General features: G+C 47.1%; 1 protein-coding gene across 5 annotated transcripts; it reads left to right on the top strand.

Annotated features, from left to right (window-relative positions):
- The first annotated feature begins 1,283 nt into the window (after nt 1–1,283).
- Nucleotides 1,284–22,354, top strand: CEND1 (cell cycle exit and neuronal differentiation 1). 5 transcript variants are annotated; one of them, XM_085307326.1, is made up of 3 exons: nt 1,296–1,357; nt 3,624–3,668; nt 17,511–22,354. In XM_085307326.1, the coding sequence occupies exon 3, from the start codon at nt 17,694–17,696 to the stop codon at nt 18,096–18,098; it is 405 nt and encodes a 134-aa protein (XP_085163452.1). In that variant the 5' UTR covers nt 1,296–1,357; nt 3,624–3,668; nt 17,511–17,693; the 3' UTR covers nt 18,099–22,354. The 5 variants fall into 5 exon arrangements, with proteins under 5 accessions (XP_085163454.1, XP_085163452.1, XP_085163451.1 ...); XM_085307325.1 differs by lacking the exon at nt 1,296–1,357 and adding an exon at nt 2,900–2,993; XM_085307327.1 differs by lacking the exon at nt 1,296–1,357 and adding an exon at nt 3,407–3,536.
- Nucleotides 22,355–22,779: the final 425 nt, after the last annotated feature.

Consider the following 22,779-nt stretch of genomic DNA (forward strand, 5'->3'; position numbering starts at 1 on the left):
AGCCTCCTGAAGCCGAGCAGAATGTCAAGATGCTCTTACTCATCCCTACTCCAGGGGAGTATTGGTACCTGCATGCAGTGCCAGCTCCTCCGAGTACGGCCTTTTCTAGGAGAYTAGAATGCTTCAGCCTTTCCTGCGGCATTTGCTTCAAACACAGCCAGAATATTTTCTGTACAACCTCTGTGTTTTTTAAAGCGTGTTGGGATAGCTGGATACATACTAGCTTAGCTCTCCTGCCAGGGCAATTCAGTAGAACCAGAAAGAGGCATCTTTACTGATTTTACCTCTGGTGGTTCTGGCCTATGGGGCTCAGTATGTTTGCAGCTGAGATGTTGCCTGGCTACACTTTATGGGGCAAACGGAAATTTAGGATAAAAGCAAGATTTGACACAAGCATTGTGCATTTGTGGGAATGTTACTCCTTGGCAGGAGGTGGGGGCTGTGGTAGTGAAGGGAAGCGTGTCTGCATTTAACTCATGTGCTGCAAGCTGCTGGTGCAGCTAAGGGAAAGGCTGCATGTTTGCACGCAGCCCTGCTAGCAGTCTGACCCAGGGATGCACAGCAGGCCCCAGGCCGCTTGCCTGGCTGTGAGTCAGCCTYGGGCTCCCTGCAGTTCCTTTCTGGCCTCATGGGATTTTGGGGAAGTGGAGCTGGAGCCTGTTTTGCTGGGCCAAGGGAGGATTTGGGAAGAAGGGAAGTAAAGCTGGCACCAAACCACCTCATTACGCAGCATTTTAGCTTCCTCCCTCCACCAAGCAGAGCCTCTTGTTGACCAGACAGATTACCATCCCACTCCTTTAGGGTCTTCATATTCAAAAATCCTTTAGCCCGGAGTGAAGGAGCTATACTCCTTTTCCCCTCCCTTGTCTACACACAGAAGCATTGCAGTTCATCAGGCTGGCCCTCTCCCACCTCCCACCCCAGCACATTTCTCTCCTCATTCTGCAGCTACGTGTGCTGCAAGCTGGATTTGGAAAAACGAGCAGGAGAGGAAGGCAGGCAGGATGCTCAGTGCCATGTTGCACAGACAGTCCCTATTCGCCGAGGCAGCAGAGCATGGCTCGGATCCTCTGCCACGGAGCATTGAGGCCAGCCTGCCTTTGCCGCCCTGGTGTCCCCCCTCTTGGCAGCCTGCCCTGCTCCAGAGCGCCAGCCCTTCGCTCCGGATTGGACCACCGCTTACCTCTTCCCCCTCCCCGGTTCGCCAGCTTCATGCAGTCCTTGCTGGTGCATTGTGGGAAACTCCCAAGTTTTTTTTGCCTCCTCCTCCCCCCCCCCAATCTTCCCTCCCTCCCTCCTCTCTGCGGAAGAGCCTGCTCCCAAGGTGGGACTTGTGTGGAGGGCTGGAGGAGCGAAGGTAAGGGCTGCTGCTTTCTCAGCTGTACCTTCGTGCATGCCAAAGGTCGGGGTGAGCATGGGGGGCTGAGCGGCACGGGGCTGCCTAGCGAGTGGTGGAGGGACGCGCACTGTTTACCTTCAGGGCAACCTAGRAAAACAGCCCGCTGCCAATCGGCTTGTGCGAGGTGAGTGTCTGCCTCTGTGCAGCTGCGTGTGATGATGGAGGGCAGGGGACTGCCGGGCCAGCTGTCTCGGGAACAAGAATGCCTTGCTGCGTTGTTGTCTCCGCTCCTTGGTACTGGTGCTGTTTGCCCCAAGCACCAAGGACAGGGATGGGGGGCTGGCTCAGGGCAGTCACCTTCTCGCCCCAGCTCTTCGCTCCCTGAAGGTCAGGCAGCCAGAGGAGGCACCACCACAAGTGCAAGTGCGGGGTGGAGAGCCAGCCCGCCTACCTGCTGCCRCAGACCCGCTTTTTGCCCCTGCTGCCTTTGCGAGACACGCTGCTCTTGCTTAATCAGAGCTGGGGTTGCTGCTAGAGGGGAAGCATCAGCCCTAGGATGGAGGTTGGGAATACCGTGTTGCAGAGGCAGAGAGCTGGCTTTGGCTACATAAAACCGGCACTGACCATATACCGGAAATGACACTGTCAGGAGGAAGGAGGGGTAAACTGCATCAGCAGCTAAAATATTTTGATCTTATTAGGAAAATGGTAATCCCCTCCCCCTCCACCCCCGCAAAGGTTTTGCTTTGGGTTCCAGCTGTGAAGTTTCCTCTCCTATCTGCACAGTCTTATTTGTTTGCCCTTCATTCTGCCTTGACACGGTTTACGTCTCTGTTTATTTGCCATCAGTCCTGAGGCAAAGGGCTAAGCAACCAAACGCAGCTAGGGCTAGCCAGCAGCCCTGTTCATTACTCTTGGCCTTTTTCAAGCTGGAGTTTGTGCTGGTAGGAAAGGGGGCTCTGATATCCAAGGAATAGCCTTTGATACTGTCCTCTTCCCCCCACCCCACCTCCATCCAACATTGTGCTGGAAAGGCATTCATGAAGGCAACTCGTCAAAAAAAAAAAAAAAAAAAAAAAAAAAAAAAAAAAAAAAAAAGAAAAAGAAAAAATGAAAAAAAAAAGAAAGAAAGAGGGTGAAGGGAGAAATGAGAGATGGCAGAGGCAATGGTGTCTCCTTTGAGCTATCGGACGTTGCACCAGCTGGGTGGGAGGATGGGGGGGGGAGCACAAGACCAGGGCTCCTGTCTCAAGGTCGGCGTTTCCAGGAATGAAATGCATGGGGAGCATGTCTTAAGTCTTTTTCAGTCTGATGACATTCCTGTACATGATGTTTGGTGTACATCTCTGCATCTGTGCCCTACGTGTTTGCACAGACCTGTTGATGTGGTCTCCACTCCTGCCTCAGCGCTCTGCGACTGTCTGGTGGGTTCTGATGGGGGAGGGCAGAAGGAAGAGCATTTTTATTCTTGGAGGTCAGCCTGGGAAAACTTCAGCAGTGGGGCGATAGGAGGAAGTGCTGCCCTGCCCGCTGCAGTCCCATTTTCCTGGGTGGGGCTTGGCCAGGATGCTGTCAGGAGAGGGAGGATGGACTACACTGAACTGAGCTCTCCGCTGGATCTCAGGACTGACCTCTAGAAGTCTGACCTTCACAGGTTTGACCTTCAGCATTTTCCTTTTTTCCTTTCATTTCTCAGCTGCAGCACCCAGCACCAGCCTCTAACCCCATGATTTTGTGATGAGACAACGGGGAAAATGCAGAATTCTCCCCCAACGCACAGATTTAGTCCACTGTCATCAGCCCTTCCTCTGGCTGGCTACCAGGGCTGAGGGTTGGTGAGCTCTGGGATGCACTGGACCTGCCTTTGGTCGGGCCTCAGAGTAGGCAGGGATTTCAGAGGGGATGGATAGGGGCAGGGCAGTTCTCCCTGCAAATGTTCCGGTGCTGGAAGCATTTGGGCATCCTTCTCCAGATCTTCCCCAGCCTCCTGCAGTCGGCAGGGAGGGTGAGCACTCAGGTTTTACTGCACAAAGTAAGCAGGGGTCTTTCTCCTGGAGCGTGCTGGAGACTGCTGTGCTCTTCTCCCTGAAGGATCATCGCCTTGCACTGAATTGGCCCCTTGTCTGGCTGCAGTGGCTTCTTCCATTTCAACTGCAAAGCAACAGTGTTGGGGCTGGTGGCTGCAAATCTACAAGCTGTAAGATTCGGCACATTGCTTTGCGCATGCAGAATTGCCCTCGTAATCTTTCTGCCTGCCCCAGCTAAAATGCGTTGCGGTTTGCAGGTGACGTGGTGAGGCCCTGGCGCAGTCCTGGATCAGACAGAGCGGGTAGGTCCTTCAGGATGCTGATACGCTGAAGAGAGCTATCAAATTCACTGCTGTTTAGCGCAGTGGTTGGGGCTACTATTTTACTGTGTCAGAGATTACTCTCCCTTCTTTCCTTTTTTGCTAATGGCTATTGGTTTTGAGCGAGGGAAGAGACCTACTAGCTGGCCTGGAAGTGGCCTTAAAAACATCATTTAGAAAAGAAATTTACCTCCCCACCCTCCTGGCAAAATTGCATACCACAGAAAACAGAAAGCAGACAGAGCTGCAAGGCCGTGGTGATCCTAACGCACTTGAATAAGCTGTTAGAAAGGAGATGAGCCTACTGTAATTGAATACTAGCTGCTGGCTTGTGGGGGAGCTGCACAACAATTTGGAAATCTCTGCCCTCTTGGCTTATGGCCCTGTATATATCTATTCCCTGCAGAGATCTGAGCTTTTAGTGCTGGGGTCTCTGCAGCTAACCTCCCTTCCTGGAGCAAGCTGTGCTCTGGGGGGACGGCTGGCTGAGCAGAGCCGAGGGCAGTGTGGACCAGGTGTGCAAACGGGGAGAGGGTGGCACTGACGCTGAATGATGAAGTGCTCGCAGCAGATCTTCCAGGAGTTGATCCCTGCTCCCCAGGAAGGCAGGTGCCCCCCTTTCTGCAGCACAGCAAGTCACCCCCACCAGTGCAAAACAGAGCTGCCATCGAATTGCTGGCTCCAGGAGAGCTGCAAAAGCATTATACAAAACAAAACAAAACAAAACAAAACAAAAACCAACCAAACAAAAAACCCAGACCAAAACAAAATGAGCATGCTTGCAAATGGCTGAGTAAAATAGAGCATGGCAAAAAGCCAAGGCACTAAGAGCAGCCCAGGGTAGTGGTGGTGGTGGGGTGACAGGGAGGTCTGGGCTGTGGGCTTCAATTTCACAGCCCCAAGGTGCAAGTCTCTGTGAAACCCAGCCAGACCCCGTCCACGGCGTGCAGCTGAGTGCCTGCCTGTGAGACACCAAGCCGGGGGGATGGCTGCGCAGCTCACATGCTGGTTGTGCCTCTATGACTGCATCTCCTGAGCYAGCAGAACCACCCCCATCACCAAACTACTCCCAATGCTTCAGTGTGATACCCTGCCAAAGAGCTGCAATCTAACAAAAGTCATCCTGGCTGAGTATTTTCTTTTTGGCTTCCCCAAATTTCTGCCTTAGAGTGAGTAACCTCCAGTCTTGGGTCAAGGAAAGGCTTAAGCTCTAACACCTTGTGATTTGGAAGGGCAAAAGTCATAGTCATGTACCAGTAGGAAAAAGGAGTTACCAAGTGAGAAGAATATTTCATTCTATTTCTGAGGGTGTCTCCAAAACTCAGGATTAAAGCTAAGACAGAGCACAACAAAATGAGATACTCTGAAATGATTTTAGTTTTAACCATCTCTCTTTGGAAGCTCATGCAGTGTTAAGATCCTGAAAAGCCAGGCTTTTTAGCAGAAGGGATATTTAAAACCTAATACCAGCAAGGTGTTTTTGGATTCTCTGTAACGCTAAAAACGGTTTTGCTGTGAAGCGTGGCTGAGAGAGCAGCAGGCTCAGCTGTCTCTAAAGGGCTAATGGTACTTGAGTGGCTGACCATGAAATTTATGTGGTTCCACCATGTGTGACCAGCCGACACAAGACTGGATCCACGCTTCCTGTATTTCTGTCACAGGCAACCATGTCCTTGGGTGACTGAGCCAAACCTTTGGAAAGTGGGGTTGGCACTGCTTTTGCATTTGTATCAATGCTGGGCGCTAGGCAGCAAAAAACTTGGATCATTAGTTGTCCCTTTGGGACCCTGCATGGTGAATGCTGTGATAAGAGGCGTGAAGCAATAGGTTTCCTGGGATCTTTTTGGCTTCAGGCTATATGTTTTTAACATGCTGGTGGGAAGGAAGTGGAACGTATGTGCAAGTGCTTTTTGGCCTGTGTTGCTGCACAGAAACGGCTTTAAGGAGCCATAGCTTGAAGGAGAAGATAACAGCAAAAATGTGGTGTTACTCYACAGAGCCCCTCAATAGTAGAGGTTAGAGAGAGCTGTATTTTGAATTATTAAAAAAAAAGGGAAAAAGCACCAAGAAAAGCCTCAGAASGGAGTACGGTGTGCGTCTCTTTGCAATGTAGACTGGCATCTCTCAGAGAATAAAATGGCTGCTTCRTCTACCCAAGAGAAAGCCCTGGGAACAGGACAAGCGTGGATTGCTCTTAGCTTGGGTCTCATCTCCTGCCGAAACAGGGTTGCGGGGCAGAAAAGGCCATCAGGCAGCACCTGGGTGGCTGCTGGTGCTCAGCACATCAGGGCTGGCTGCCAGGGTGCTAGTGCTGCACTGTGCCCCAAAACACTGCATCAGCCRCACAGGCAGCGTGGCCAGGCAGTGACAGGGGACGACTGCTGGTGGCAAATGCGTCTCACAAGCTGGGGGCTCTCTGCCCCATCTCTCGCTGTTGCTGGCCCGCAGGGGTGCCCAGGCTCTGCATCCCTCCACTGCGGCTGCCCCTTGCTCCCTTTCCTGATGCGGCAAGGGAAGACAAAGCGAGTTTTGCAGGGCTGTGCAAGCCCACGCTGTTCCTGGCTCCAGCCTCAGTGCCATATATAATGTAACCACTGAACACTGTTGATGCCGCCTCCCAGGCTGGGAGAGAGGTAATGCGTCTTGGTGGCACGAGGAGAAAGGGGCAGAGTCCTGCAAGGGCGGCCGTGCTCTGGGACAATAGGGAGCTGATCACTGTAGCTTTGGCTGCCCTGGAAAAGATGCCAGTAGGAAAGATGCCAGGCAAGCACTGGGTCTCAGGGTTTTTTCGGTGACATCAGTGCAGCAGCAGGACTGATGCAGYGCATGGCGGCAGCTTCTCCAGCAAGCCACGCCTGTAGCTATGATTTGAAGCAGCTGCTGCCTGTGAAAGCACTTTGAGCTGTCTGAGGCTCTCCACAGCAAGCTTCAAAGGGCTTATCTGAAAGGGAAATGCTTAATGCAGGGCCAGGGCAGAGGGATGTGGGGAGGAGTAAGCAACAGTTTGGGAAAGGGCTTCATAAATAGCTCATCACAGCAAAGTGGGTCAACAATATTTGCTGCAGCTCGGTGCTGCTGTCTCCAAGCCTTCCCTTTGCAAGGACTGGCAAACACAGCTGCCTCCCTGTGCAGCCTGATCATGGTGCACAAGACTGTTAAAAGGGATCTATGAAAAGAGATTCTTGATCCAGTTGCATTGGCTTCATGGTTTATCAYGGTTACAGTGCATTATGTCAGGAAGGGAGTTGGGGTGATGGGAAAATAGACTGGAAGGTAGCTAAAAATATTCTTGGGGGGGGGGTTGCCTACAGCAGCTGAACTCAGAACAAACACCTTATGTAAAACTGTTACAATATTTATGGTGATACTGCGAGGTGCTGCATTACCTCATCTGTCTCCGCAGCAGCTCTTGAAGACAGAGAGAAGGCTTAGTCACACTATGCCGTCACTTCTCTTAGATGCTTGTGTGACATTTCACTGCCTTTAAAGTATTTACTCCCACAGCAACTCAGAAAAGGAGGGAAGTGTTATTTGCCCCTTTCAGAAAATGGGAAACTGAAGCACTGAGAAACAAAAAAAGCCACCCAGAGTCACAGAAGGAGGCTGGAATGGGGCAGGGAAGAGCACTCAGGTCTTCCCAGTCCTGATGAACCRCTCCTCCTCTGTATGGTGGCAGAAGGAGAGGCACAGACCCCAGATAAAGCTCTCCAAGAGACACTTAGGCAGCAGCCTGATGCACAGTCCTGCAGGCTACATTACTTACAGATTAGACAAGAAGGTCAAGAGTCCAAGTGTGACCCCTCAGGGCCAACAGCAAGCCTCAACTTCAGCAGGAACAGAGCTAGGCCGTGCTTATCTTTGACAATTTTTTCACTAACATCACATCCAAGACTTTTTGGAGACTTACTGATCGAGCACTGATATGGCCAGCCATAATGACCTGACTGCTCTGTGCTGATTCCAGAGTCCCTGTTTTGATACTGACTTGCAGTGATGTGAGCAATGCATCTATGGTCCTCCCTACAGGRTTGGCATCATAGTGACTGGTCAACATCCATCACTCTTGGCTCTAAACTGCAGGAGGGGCAGAGCCTTAGGGAAGAATCTCYCTCCATCATGCCAGGGAAATGGATCAGCCACCTTTGATTGTGCTGCGGAGTGGGATTTCTTTAAGGAGAGCAAAGGTCTATCTGTTGTGAGCACTGGTTAATGGGCAAGATGGAAAACAAGGCCTTCTTGCTTCCCACTGAGTACAGCTGCTGCACAAGCTGAGCCTCCCACAAATCAATCACTCTGTTTATTCCTTCCTAATGCCACACCAGCCRTCAGGCTTGATTGCAGGCTAATGATGAGCTGCCTCTGTGGAAGAGGTAAATGGGAACCCAGGATATCTCAGGCAAGATATTTCTGGCAGAGGTAGGTGGATGTTCAATCTAGAATTCTGGCCTAGCCCATACTGTGGAGAGAATTTCAGCCTGGATCAGAGGAAGAGACAGGGCTGGAGAAGTAATTAGAAAAATGGAGGAGCAAATCTCAGGAGCACAGACTGGAAAACTGGGCTTTTGAGGCCAAACAAAATGAAGGAAGAGGCATGATAGGATGCTAATCTACTGAACAGCTTGRGTGGATAATAGTGCTAATAAAATGAAGCAGAGCTACTTATATGAAAAGACACAATTGACTGATGACACTCCTTCAGTTTCCAGAAGCAATAGGATGCACTGGTAGATGGTACAAACTATTTAATGAACAGATGTCTTCAGAGGACAGTGGAGGTGTGAAGTCTGAAATTCTGTCTCAGTCTTCTGGCAGCAGCTGTAGAGGAACAAATCCTCATAATTTTTAAGATGAGGTTTTAATGGTTTCTTATGATGTGATGTGCATTTGAACTAGCCAGGAATACATTCCCTCCTGTAGTGTGGTCCTTCCAGCCTATGCTTCTAATGCCTTCTTTTCTTAATTTGGATACAGGGACAAAGGACAGCTTTACAGGGGCTGACAGAGTGCCCAGTGGAGAGCACTTAGTTCTGCAGAGTGATAGTCATCCGTATTATCGTGATATGAAAATAGCAGTGGTGCTCATTTGCCATGAAGCTTAGTGGTGTCTTATCTCAGGGAGGTCACCACCATGTCCCAGGTATCTGAGGGCCCAGAAGAAGCTGGAACTGGGAGGATGGTGTGAAAAGAAGGCAAGCAGAGAAATGCAAAACACACCCTTCCTTCTGGATAGTCACAAGTCCAAGGCTGGCCTTTTCCACCCAGAGCCAGAAGTTTGTATGCGACCCCCTCCTGCTGTTGGCCATGTAACAGTCTGTTACCCATGATTAAACCTTTAGGAGGGTATGCTTGCGCACAGGGAGATTTGCTGATGGACTGTCTTTGGGAGAAGAAAGGGAGGTGAGAATGGTCTCGAGCTTCAGGATCTTAGGAGTGACACACCAAACTACCCCCATGGCTCTCTGAAATAATCCCTTTTCCAGCTCACCCGTAGCAACATGCTTGCCTGCAACCTATTTCTTCCATCTGCCATGAAACCACAAGTGGTAATGAACTGGAATTGCCATGTGGCACAGCTTCTTTGGAGAACCCTTCACCTGTCAGGACAGACTACTTTTTATTTGGCATCTTCCTCAGCACATGAGCAAGTGGCCTTAACCACATGCTCCAGCTGATTTCCAGTTTTCCTCTGACAAGACCTCTTTAGCAACAGTAATACTTAATATATCTATAGTTTCTTCCACCGGAAGGTCTCACACTGGTGAGTTTAGTCTCCTGTATCATATTGATTCAATTTTCATGAGGCATTGAAGAAGAAAGCTTAAGACAAGTGCAAAGGTCACATAGGAAGCCTGTGGCAGCACTGACTCTCCCCTTTAAGAGTTCTAGTTCCTAATAGCCTAGTGCCTCAGCACCTTCAGTTCATAACAGCCTTAGTCAAAAAAATACCTTTTTTGTTTTTTGTATTTGTTTCCTTTTTATGAAGTTATTACTTTTCAGGAGCCTCTTTGAAGTGGCCAAATTCTAATTTCCCTGTTAATGTGCACAGTCTGCCACAGGAACAAAATCTACGGACTTCAGTCTAAAATTACCTGCTCTTCACCTACCAGCTGGTGCTGGCACCTGAATCAGGGACAATAATTCAATCCTGAGAGCCAGTTTTGGCAGGTGCAAATTGCACTCACTAAAGGGAAGCTGTGTTTTTGAAAAGAGGGCCCTTTTCCATGCCTTCAAAAGCTGGTTTGATCTTGAGAGACCAAATGCAGGCATGCCAGCTGAGACATACAAAACCTGCATAAGGGATCTGGGAAGCTCTTGAAATTAATTGGCATTCAGCATCCATTATTCCCTGAGGATGCTGAAAACCTCTTCCTCTATCGGTGTAAGAGCAATTGACTGAAGGATGTGATAAAGACTGCATTGGGTGTCATGTTCTCTGGTACAAAGCACTCCCTTAGCCTCAGAAAAGGAGGGCTGGGTCCTGCAAGGCACAGGCCATCTTCTCCAGCACCGCTGAGTGCTTTCAACCTTCACCAATTTCCAGTTATGTAATTTCGAGGGGAACTGACAGCAGGCTAGGTTATGTATGTTGTTCCCTCATGGAAGACCTCTTTCCCCAATATGTGGGAGTTTTGCAGACTGCTGCCCATCCCTCGTCCAATCAGTGTGGAGGTGCTGCATGGTCTTTCCCATGTTTTAGGTGTTTTAGGCCAAGGTGTTGAGTGGCTGACAGTGGAGATAGGGCAGGAAGAAGCATTAATGCTTGCCTAATAATAGAGACCCACTTAATTTCTTGCCCAAAAGCCAATACAAGCTCCGCTACTTGACTCAGGAGAATGGGGCCTGGGTATTTGTAATATGCTCCTCTTAGGTCAAAAAAGACAAACCTTTAGGGTATTTTTTTTTGGACTGCTCAGAATGATTAAGAACTGTAGAGGAGATGAAACAGGGATGAAGGAAGATGACTTGAGGGTTTTTAAGGCCTTTTCTGCTATCTATAGCTCTTACTACAAGATATCATTGCTATTGGTCAAACCTGGCCAGTTGCTGTTTCTGAGGTTGGTATTTTCAAGTGGAGGACACCTGGAATTTGTGGCTAGATCTTCTTTGTTGGAAGTTTAAATTCAGATAAATAAGTAAATATTACCGATATGAAAGATTTTTCACTCTCCCCTGGCCAGCACAAGGGAAGTTTGGGGYCAGATGGGACTTGGACCTTATCTGCCTGCTCAGGGAGAGGTTACAGATGCCTGGGCCCCAGAAGAGGACAGTGGGGGAAGGAGGTCTTATTCCCCCCAGGGTGTAGCTTGAACTTTGCTGTGGTGACTGTGCATCCTCCCATAGCCTGATATACAATCCCCCTGTGTTGGCTGAATTCTTGCCTGTTGACACAACACAACAGTCTATGCCAGCGTGGCATCTAAAGACCTGCTTTTCACAGTGGGGGACCCTATTCTTGTGTGTGTGTGACYCTGCATCTGTGGGGTGCAGCTTTCCACCTTAGCCCAGATCTCACGTTCAGTGGCTGCTGCTCCATCTTGGAAAGCTGCTGCCTTTTCTTTCTAACTTGAAACAGAAACAGGAAGATCATGAGGATCAGGGATGGGGCTAGTCACTGCAGAGGGAARAGGACAGGCCTTCTGTTCCAATAAAACTAGACATGACTCATCTGCTCCATTTGGTGCAGGATTGAGGCGGCTTTCATCTGCACCCACAAGAGACAGAGGAATAGATGCATTTGCTAATTTGCTGGGGGCAGGAGGTTCAAGGATGCAGAAGAAGCTGTATTCTTTATGTTGGCCCCGTTGCCTTGGCTGGGACTAGCCTGCAGAGCAGCTGCACTGGGTGGCTCCTACTGCATTGACCTTGAGAGCTGCAGCAGCTAGAAGCAGCCCAGGAGGGCCATGGTATCTGTGTGCTTCTTCTCTCAGTGGCAAGAATCTGGGAGCTTTCCTTTTTCTTTTTGGTCATTCATTATCTCTGCTCTCTCTTCGCAGCCTGAGAAGGAGCTGGTTAGCTGCTGCCAAGTGAAAACCTCCCTGTAAAGGCACAGATTGTTAAACAAAGAACATCGTGGGGGAAGGGACTAGAGCCACTTTCTCACTAAACCTTATTCTCAAGTATTGTCTGTGTGGGAGGCAGAGAGAGGGAGCTGGAAGGGGGGGGACCGAGTAGGCAGGCAGAGGCAGCAACTGAGGCAGAGAGGGAAGAGAGGAATAAATAGATGTAATGAGCTATAAAGAGGAAAGAGCAAAGGTGGAGAAACAGGCCGTTAGAGATAATCTTTCTTTGCGATGGAATGAATGAGGGAAGAGGAGGAGACAAAGGGCTGGGGAGAAAATGCCTCACAAYGGTATACACAGGCTAATTTTTTGAAAGCCAGAAAAGCACCTTCTTTTCAATCTCAAGTGGGCTGCAGAGATACTTAAAATTAAGCACATGCTCGTGCCCTCCAAAGCATGGGACTGAAATGGGGAAGAAGAGCAAAAAGGAAGGAGGAGGAGATGATTTTCCAGGAGATTATGTTCTGCTTGGCAAAACATAAAAGAGTTAAGTGCTTTGCTGCTCAAAGAGGATGCGCTGCTGAGAGYGAGTACGCTGAGTTCCGGGGGCCGGAGCAGTGCAGATACCAGCAAGCAAGCACACTAACCCCAGCAGGCAGCTCTGCTAGCTGTGCTGCAGCCGCTGTGGGCAGGAAGGGTGCCTGAGCTGCTCGGGTGCTGAGTTTGATAGCGTCAGTCCCGTTCAGGGTTTGGTAAGATGCTGGGCAGTTCTGTGACCCAGGTTTTAAGATTATGTGCAGACTTGGCTAGAAGTGCCATAGGGGAAGGAGAGAGAATAAGATTTCTTTCTTATTCTCTGGGTTTTCAGAAAGGCGTGAGCGTTTTCTTTAAATCAGCATCCCATGCATTGCAAGGGGCCGTATGTGTTAGCTCAGTACTGTGGTACTTTCCTAGCTGGACAAGCAGACGAGACTGGGCAGCTCACTGGCAGGAGGAAAGCTGAGAGAAGAAATTGATGTCTCAGATAAATACTGACAGCTTTGGAATGAATTTTACAGAATGTGCCAAACTCCTTTTGGAGCCTGGCTTGGCTAATACAGACAGAAATTCAAAATAAGTGTAGTGAAGTTCAGGATTAGACAAGAATCAGCATCAATGTGCAGGTATTGGAAGTACCTAAAGACCAGTGCAGCAGCAAAGTTGATTTGTAGATAGTTAAGCAAGGACTGTGAGGCAAACATTCCTGATGGCTAGTTTTACTGATGGAAAACCATGGATGGAAAACCCTTTCATGTGGATCCTTAAGAAATGCAAATATTTATTTTAGCTTAGTTTGGTTTCCAAACCTTTTCAAAATCTTTTCTAACCTGCATAAGGGGCTTGCATTGCTTTTAGTGGCACTCACTTAGAAACCAAGAAATTCTTGTAAAGAACTGTTTGTATCAGCGCTATGTGGAGCCATGGGACAAGCCTGCATGGTGCAGTGTATGCCATGAGCAACAACACAGCTTTTCTGCTTCAAGGAGCCTGGTATCCAGATCTGTTCAATCAAGGGTGTAGATGAGAGATGATATAGGTAAACTGAGGTACCTTGGGCATCACAGTGTCCCTATATCTCAGCAAACAGGTGAGTGTGCCCACCCCACGATTTGACCCCACCACCTCTGTACATAACCTTAGGCTACACGTAGCCTTCCTGGGGCAACAGAAGTTTAGCACTCAGATCCTAATAGTATAACTGGACAAAGACTAGAGAGTGGGTGAGTAGCCCATCGAACTGATATCAAAGTCACTAGACAAGTAATTCAATATTTATAGTATGATGAATGTAACTCTCCCTGCTTTAACCTCTAAGCTTGCTTCTGTCTTGAGCCCCACTCATTTCTTTGTGTCCTGTGTCATTGTCACACCAAATGTAAAATGAGGATACATTTCTACCAAATCAGAGCAGCAGTGCCCTGCAAGTGGAGGCATGCAGTCTTAGCACATAAAAATATGGCCTTGAATGTACAGAAGCTTTCTATTAGGCAGAGCATTATGAATGCTCTTCAGAGGCAGTAGAAAGGAAAAGATAGGGCAGATGGTATTTATGGAAGCACTGCAAAATGAGCAGGGAGGGGAGAATATTCTTGTTGGGACTTGGCTAGGGCCATATGTTTATCTATGAAGTCCCAGAACAAAGAGAAAGKGTTAAGTTTGGTGAACCTTTGGGATTCCGTTTGTGAGTGGTGCAAGATGCTTAGTTATACGATCCATCCTCAGCGAAGAATGAGAGTGTTGACATTTTGTGTTTCAAAGGGGAGGTCTTCAGTTTTTGATTTTCAGTAGCAGGAGAGAACATCATTTCCTCATTTCATTTTTCAGAACACCATTTAATACCACATACTCAGCAATGCAAGTAAGTGTTGCTCAGCAGGAGGAACTTGAAAATGAACTGTATTAAAAATCTAAGAGAAGACTATTTCGTTTAAAGCTGGCTATGAAACCCTGGGGGCAGAATATCCGCCTCTTATTTTTCAATGATTTATTTCAAAACTGGACAGCTTGGATCATCTACTGCATTTTGGAGACTTCAGGCTCTGTCTCACCAAATATTATCCAGCTAAAGGCTGGACAATCCATCTGCCCAAAGGGAGGTGTCTAATGTAGGATCAATGAAATGCCTTCTGGAAGTGCCTATTCTCTCTCTATGGTAAAGAAGGATCTGAGATTACTCTCCTAGGCTAATTGCTTGCTTTTCAGATGGCTGAGTGAGAAGAGACTTGACATCTATAAGAAGGGACCATGGGGTTTCACTAAGATTCCTGTACAGCAGATGTCTTCAGCATGGCTTAAGCATGTCTGCATGTCTGACTGCAGCCAGGGATACCAAAGCTGGCTCATGTACTGGAAGCAGTCCAGCTACTGTTACCTGGAGCTTAGTACATGTTAATTAATTCCACTGAGATGCAAATGGAGATCTCTGGTCAAGGTGTGTTCTGCATGCCCCTCTGACAAAGTGCTTCAATGAGAACTTCATTCTTCAGAAGGATTTTTATTTTAATTCAAGAGGAAGAGCTACCTCCTTGCAGATTAATGGTTAAATTCTTGGTGTTGGCTAAGACATCAGCTCTTATATATGGAAAGCAGGATGGGCAGGAGCTGACTTGGCTGGGGTCTGGACTGCTAAGGGCTTTACCTGAACAGTAAAATTTTCTTCTGTTTAGAAGAAGCATGTGATGTACTAGTATCATGGTCACTAAGCCTGATGCAGTGTGAACTATAAGACTTCCATGATTTTGGCACTGGAGTTCCCCTAGTCAGTGCCTGGCAGAGGTGAAGATGGTGGTCATCAGACAAGAAATGGCTTACAAGGGAAAGCAGAAGAAAGGGTAGTTTCTATCCCATATAAAACAGTAAGCTGTTGCCTCATTTTCTTCTGAACCCAAACCCTCTATTTCTGTGAGTAGCTTTCTTGTGCAGCTTTTCTGTCTAGGTGGAAATTACAACATAGAACATTTGTTAGCCTGTTTCCTGGAAGAGGCGGCAACACAGACCATTCTTGCAAGCCTTCAAGAGCTCTCTGTCATTAAAGCAGTGATCTGGACCCTGTGAGCCATTTTGGAGCGAAAATGTATCTATAGACACTGGTTGGCTACCGAAGTTTCTGAGGAGCCTCTTCATTTCCAATTCTAGACTTTTAATAAACTCATATTTCACTTGGCAGGCCCCTGGCAGTGCTGGAGGTCAGCAGGCAGGTAATGCAACAGGTCATTCAGATCTGACAGCTGCCTCCTGTTTACTCATTATTTCCAAGTACTAAACTGACATGGTGCTGCAGTGCTGGAGGCCCAACAGCAAGCTGCCCTGTGGCTGCTTCTCTTCCTCTGGGTAGCAGTGGCACTGCAGCCACTGGTGCTCCATCTCCTAGTTTACCCTGTCCAGACCGCTATCTAGCTGGGTTTGCACTGTCTAGCTGGGTTTGCATTGGTGATGTTCTCTGTTGTGCTTTAATAATCCTTTGAAGCCCACTTTGTCCATTTGCTAATCTCTCTGGGTCCACCCATACTGTTCATTGCTTTCATCAGTTCCTTGGAAAAAATGGCTCCAGSTAATCACCTGTGGTACATCTGACAGTGCTCATCGTTGCAGCTGAGCCCAGCTAACTACTGTAAGGAGGAGACAGGAGGGAGGCTGCCAGTCCTTGCACAATCACTGTGAGATCCCCTTTACAGTAAATCCACACAGTTGCGCTGGAGTTATTATATCAGTTCGTATCAGCTGAGAATCTGGCCTTTGCTTTATTTTCCAGCAGCTCCACCAAAAACATTGACAGCTATAATCCTTGTAGCTCTAATATCTATGGTAATCATTGAATTAATAGCTGCTTTTTGTATAGCACCCATCTGGATGCAGAATATCAGACAAGATCACACATTTACCACTCCCTAAACTTAACTTGGGATAATGCTGCAAAACAAACAGAGTAGATGGTGAGTTACAGGCAGGGAGAAACTTTCCTGTGGAACRAAACACTTCCTCCTTTACCTAGGAGGAAGGCAGCTGTAGTGAGCAAATGAAAATTAAGCTTTATTTGGTTGGAAAGGAGTATATTTTGTCACTGATGAATGGTGTTGCAGAGATGGCTAGGATGGGTAGGATACTGCAGGTGCAAACTGACCAGAATACGTGTGGACATTTTGTATTTGCAGAGTCATTTTGGTAACGAAATAACAGGGAAATGAAGCCTCATCTAAATCTATCTGTACTCTGAGCTTACCAGCATCATGGCAGAGGGTGGATATAAAGGAAATGTTAAAGAGGTGACATTGTAGTTCAGTGTATTCCCTGACTTTCAGTCATACTGAGTTGTTTCTGGTGTGAAACTTATCATTGGGTGGAGGGGTTGTGTAGGTGGGAGAGAATTACAGTTAGAGGGATACAGAGACCAAGGCAAGCCAGAATGGGGGAGGTAAGAAGACAGGAAAATGGGAGAGACTGTCTACCTGATGAATGCTGGCACTGCTCTTGCCAAGTATCCTGGTCCAATGAGCAAGCTTGTAGTTTTCATGCATCACGCTTACTGTGAAAATAACACTCAAAAAAAAATTTTAGCCTTATTCTGTGGCTATAAGCGAGCCTTAGTTGGACCTATCAATGAGTGTCCTATTATTATGACTAAAAAGAAGTATAAAATCTCTGTAAAACCCTTGTGAACACCTGCCCCAGTATTTGCTTACAATGGCGCAGCTGGTTGCGGACCCATCCTGCTTTCGCTGGTGAGGTGCTCACATGTACTGTTGCTCAAGTTGTGCTCTTTTTCTTTCTTTCCTTCTGCCTTTTCTCTATTCTTTTATTACAGTTGTGCTGAAGAGTCCCATTGTAAGAATAGGAGCCACATATCCGTGAACATTCTACATCCCAAGGAAGAAAATATGGGGCTGTATTCAAGGCACCTACTATAAGGTTGAAAGAGAAACTCTGAGACCTACTAAGCTAAGCTCAAGAGTGAATAACTGATTTAGACCATCTGCTCTCCAGGTCTGCCAATGCTGGTTCCTGATTCAGTCAGCAGTAAAGGACCAACACCTTTCAGATGCTATGGCTTGTCTAAGTTATACACACAGTTGGGGTAGCCTGAGATGACAGTCGGTCTGAATTGCTTAGTGTTCTCTCAAGGGCAGGTACTGCAGTAGATGCTTTGAATATGGCCCAGAACTCCTAAAGAAAGAGCCAACAGTTTTCCAGTCTTGTCTTCCCTCCTCCTCTGTTGCCTTTAGGTGGCATAGTACTGGCTTCCCGTCTCCTCTTCACTCACATCTTGTTTCTCTGCTTCTTCTTCCAGGTGCTGTATCATGTCCAAGTAGGACACCAGCAGTGTCAGAATCATCCCAAGGCAATTGCTCCAAGAGGTTGAGTCATCCACCTGAGGTGACTCCTTGGGTTTCTCCAGCAGTGAGGCAAAGGAGAAGAGCTGGCATTGCCCTGAGCATCTGACGTCCAGTCACTGCCCACAGCATTTGTAGGGATGGATTCCAAAGGCAACGTCCGAAGTGGAAACAAACCTGATGCCAAGGCTCCCAGCTCCGGAAAGGCAGAAAAGCCCAACCCTGGGCCTGCCACAAATGCAGACAAGAAGGAAACCCCTTCCAAAGAGCAGCCTGCCCCTGCCACTGCCACCTCTACCACCAAGAAGGCAGGTGGTGATGCTGCCGTTGTGAACAACCACAGCAACCTGAAACCCAGTCCTGCTGCCACGGAGACACAAGAGGCCACCAGCCAGTCCCCTGACTCTGACCACAAGGGAAACAGCACTGAGGAGTCACCAGGCAGCATCTTTGACAACATGAAGCCTTTGATCATCGTTGGAGGAGTGGCGGTGGCTGCACTCGCTGTGATTGTGGGAGTGGCATTCCTAGCCCGGAAAAAATGAAGATGGAGACAGGGTGGGGATGAGAAACCCAACCCGGCTGTACAGTTCCTTTTGAGACAAATGCATGCAGAAAATTCTATACATATCTATACATATAAAGCGAGCTAGATAGGTCAACAACCAACACCAACTACAACTCCAAGAGTCTTGTTCAGGACAACTGTACCAGTTTGACTCAGTGTGGGTAAATCCATGCACTCAGCTTGTTCTTTCATGTAATATATCTTGGCTTATACCACTGTGTATAGATTACAGCTTCTCCTGATCAGTGTAAATGATGGTGTCCCCTCCCCTCCCCTCCCTTCCCCTGCTGTCCTCCTTGGGAGACACCCTCATCTTTCTTGCAGTCCCCTATTCTCAATTCCAAAGTGTTCTTTGTCCCATCCAGAGTCCCTGCTTTGTGTTTTGGTTTCTGTTTGGTTTGTTTTTAAGCTGGGCTGTGGTAAAGAAGATGGAAGGGGAGATGGAGCCTAGTGCTGAGACCCACTTCTCCTGTCACTGTGTGCTAGGCTGGTGCTCATCCAGCACCCACCCAGGGCAGGGGAAGCACTGGACAATCACAGGAGAAGGCAGCTGCTTGCCCAAGTAGCAAAGTGTGATCTCCAATAGATGTCTTGTGTACTTGCTGCTCATCATCCCAATTTAAAATAAAATAAAATAAAATGAATGCTCTAAAGCACCCAGAGAGAATATGAGTTGGCTATAGCGGGAGGCTGAGACTGCAGCATGGTAGAGCAAAGTATGCACCTCAGGACATCACGTGAAGTCTTTTTTTTCTGTCTGAGCTGCCAGTTGGAGAACGAACAAAGGGGCCGAACTGTGCCCAACAGAGCAGTTACCAGTGCATGGAGATACCTGGCTAAGTCCCATGGCGACTTCAGGCAGACAGAGAGCATCTGCCATCTACTTTGTTTCTTGCATGTTGGCAGGCCACCTTCAGTATCCCATGGCTTGCTGAGGTTGTGTGGGCGCAGAGTTCAGAGATGGAGAAACTTTGTTTTGGATCTAGTATTTCCTAAATTTAAGTTGCGTTTTGCAGGATGCTGTGACCTCAGCCCAAACTCCAAGTCAGCTAGACTTTTTCTGCTCATTTTCAGGGGCTTTGGATCATGCCTTTTATCTGAATGTTTTCCCACTGAAGGCTGTGGCCTCTCTGTACATGAGAAGATAGAGAAAAGAGAGACAAGACTTGGTCTTAGGGGCAGACAGGATCTAGGACACCATGAGAATAGCTGRGACCACATGGGACCTGCTTTACATCACGGAAACACTACTCAAGAGCACTGGAAATCCATCTGTCCTAGAGGGATCTCTTTCCACCCTCCTATGACAGTAGCAGGGATTTGTGATTCTTGCATTCTTTGAAGTAGGAAACAATTYTCCAGCACTCAGGAATAGACAGGTCTCATTGATGAGTATCTCAGATGTAAAGCCAGACCTTGTGARGAGGAAGAGAAGGCAGGCAGGTGGCAAGAGGGAGAGAGTTTTTAATGCATTGGCTGATGCCCTGCCCACAACACCAAGAACAGTGGTCAGATCTCATTATTCTATGGGTTTCTGTTAGGCTATTTTTAGCTGTTGTGCTACTGCAAAGAAGAGTTTTTAGCTTATGTTCTGTTTTTAAAATAAGATCAGAGCTGAGATGGGGTCAGAACTGCAGAGAATGAGTCCTTGGAGCTCAACAGCAGTCCTAGCTAACAGGCAAGGTGTGGGAGTGAGGCTTAGCAAAGGCTGTGAGGGGTAGTGACATCAGTACAGATTAGTAAAAGGGTCTAAGTGATATGTGTTTAACTGAGCCTGGATGCATAAATTCAGTTTGTATCAGGAAAAAAAAAAGTGTTTATTCCTTAGGTATTGCCTCTGCAATATCTGGTTCTGTCAAGATTAGTGGATAGGATGGTGGATGTATATGATCTGGTAATACTTCTTTTGGCTCATGTCTTTCTTATTTACCTTCAAATTTGGTTTGCTGGACATATATGACCTCCCAAAACACAAAGACTGCGGTGAGACCTGTTCTCCACTTTTTTTTCCCCCAATACTCCTAAAATATTCCTAAAAGTATGCAGCGTCTGGGAGTATCTGATGCTGTCTTAAGATGAACAGCACACAACTAAAGTTTTAGGTCTATGTCTATCAGTACAGACAAAGGATATGGGTATGTTGGGTTCACACTGTTTTTGGACCAAGTGCTAGCAGCCACAGGTGAAATCCTGGTAGCTTAAAGTGCTTTTTTGCCTCTATTCTGAATGTATCTCCTAACAAACAACATTATAACATTTACAGCCTGGAAAATTTCTCGTTACTGAATTAGAGGACCATGGCTGGGTGTTTCTATAATGACATTTTTGTCTAAAGAACTGATTTTCCCACATGTTGTTTTACAGATGCTCAGAGGTTAATTTGGAAGGGGCAGGGCAAACAATAGAAAGGGAGTATGAAAGGTGATGGGAAAGCAGAGTTGTGAAAGAGAGAACCTCAGAAGCAGCTCAGAAGCAGTCTCAGCATGGTTCCCTGGCTACAGCTGCGGCAGGGTCTTGCAAGAGGACACAGTGAGGCCGCTGCACTCCCTTGCATCTAAACTAAGAGGTCTGGGGATGCTGCAGAGCCTCCAGATCCTGACAGTGCTCTGGCCACACTTGCACCTTGAATTGTGTGTGCTGGTTTCCCCACGAGGGAAACCTGGGTATACAAGCTAGAAGCAAAATGCAATGCAGTCCAGCCAGGAACCTGGTCTATACAACTGGGAGACCTGTGCCCACTGGGTACAGCGTAAGGTGTACTTGTAGTCAGCTACAAGGGAGCCATTCCTGGGTTCTCCTTCCCTTAGACCTCTGATGTATGAGGCTCCTGGTTATAGGGGAATTTTGGTTATGTTGCTCACAAGGAAGGAAATTTGGCTACCCTTGTTCTGATTCATGTTCTGTCAATGTAGGGTTGGTGATTTTCGGAGAGCGACTTCTGTTTTCAAAAGGGAGTCTTGTCTTCACGAGATGCTTCTAGCTGCCCTGTCTGCTCGCTCCCTCTCAGCCTCTGGTGTATGAGTTTTCTAGCTGTGTGAGGTAACACTACAGATGTAGCATTTAGCTACTCTGCACTGACCAGTATAGACAGATACAGATGAAGGAAAGAGAAGCACCGCTTCACTTGAACTTTTTTTAAGTGTTTTTATATCTTTGCTTTAACCACTGGTAACAGAAGTGGGAAAAACAGTTCTCAGCCAACATGGGCCAAGACCTTAACTATTTCTGTTCACATCTGAACCCCCTCTTAGAGCAATTAGATGCGAGGCCAGTAATATCATCTGAAAATACACCATAGGAATGGTGATGGGCCTGCAGCTCATCATCTGGGAATGTAACCRTATGCTAAATCTCCTTAGACAGTGAACATGGTATGTCCTGCCCATAAGGGATCTTTCAGTTACAGTGATTACTTAATATTTTTGTCTGCTGTCCAGAGTCATCACCTGGAACCGAGCTTTTTGGTGGTTTGGAAAACACCTGTGTTTATGTGTGTGCGTGTGTATGTGTATATACACAACCCTGCCTTCAAGACTATTCTGTATATGTATGTATGTATGCATACATATAATATATATATTTATACAACTGCAGTCTGGGTAARGCCACATTCTTTGTAGGAAAAAGCAAAACAGACCTGGAGATGACCCTTCATTTGTCCCCCTGCATTCAAACAAAGTGTCCGTGATGTCTTTTTTGTGCCATTCACCTCGTGCCATGTAGCACCTGAATTCTTTTTTTTTTTCGATTCTGGTTTCTTATCACTGCAAAGAATGTACGGCTAGTGAACTGCTGAATGTACAATGTCCTCGTTGTGCTAGAAGCTCAAAATTACTGTTACCTTTCCCTTGATGTTCACGTGGGCTACCTGCTTTAAAATAAGGCACTTCTTTTAGACTATACTGGACTGTGTTGTAGCGCTTTTCCAAGTGTGGGTCTAGTGTTGATTTGAGTCAGGTAGATCAAGCACAGATGCCACACAAGCTCCTAAGCACGCAGCTGGGACAATGCACTTCAGTCCTAACCTGCAAATGACAGCCGTTTTTAGCAGATACCTCCTGTTCTGCCTTGATGTGCCAGGCTGTGTGGTGGTTTCATTTTGAGAACAAATATTCAGCGAGAAATAGGCTGAGAAGAGCAAATTTCTCTCTCTCTGAATCAAAGTGAGATTGAAGGCTTGAATGATTGAACTCGCTGTGCTAAATAAATAGTTGTCTTTTCTTGTACTGAGCACATGCTGTTATTTGCTTGATGTTATTCTTTGTGTGGTGTTTGTGACATGAAGACCTTTTAGTGATATCTCCATCAGGAGAATGAACTGATGCTTAAAACTGCTAAGGTTCTGCATTTGGGATTTGAAGGGATCTAGATTGCTAGTTTACTCTTTTGATACAGTCTATAAATTAGAAATTTGAAAAAATGATTTAACAGATATTGCAGCTTGTCACTAAAACTATAGGTTCAATTACTATGCCTGATCTCAATCTGTTTTTAAGGAGCTGTAACTTTTAGTCTAATACAAAGATGTTGTTACGGTCTCTTGGGCAACTTATTAGAAGGTTTTTCCAAGCTTCTAACTTTAAGAAAGTTGAAATGGATTATATTTCTGCTTCCTCTTTCTCCTGATTTATAGATAAGWCCTCTTACTCTTAACAGTT

This window comes from Rhea americana, unplaced genomic scaffold, assembly GCF_003343005.1.
Source record: "Rhea americana isolate MKP2758 unplaced genomic scaffold, rheAme1 scaffold_257, whole genome shotgun sequence".
Lineage (NCBI taxonomy): Eukaryota > Metazoa > Chordata > Aves > Rheiformes > Rheidae > Rhea > Rhea americana.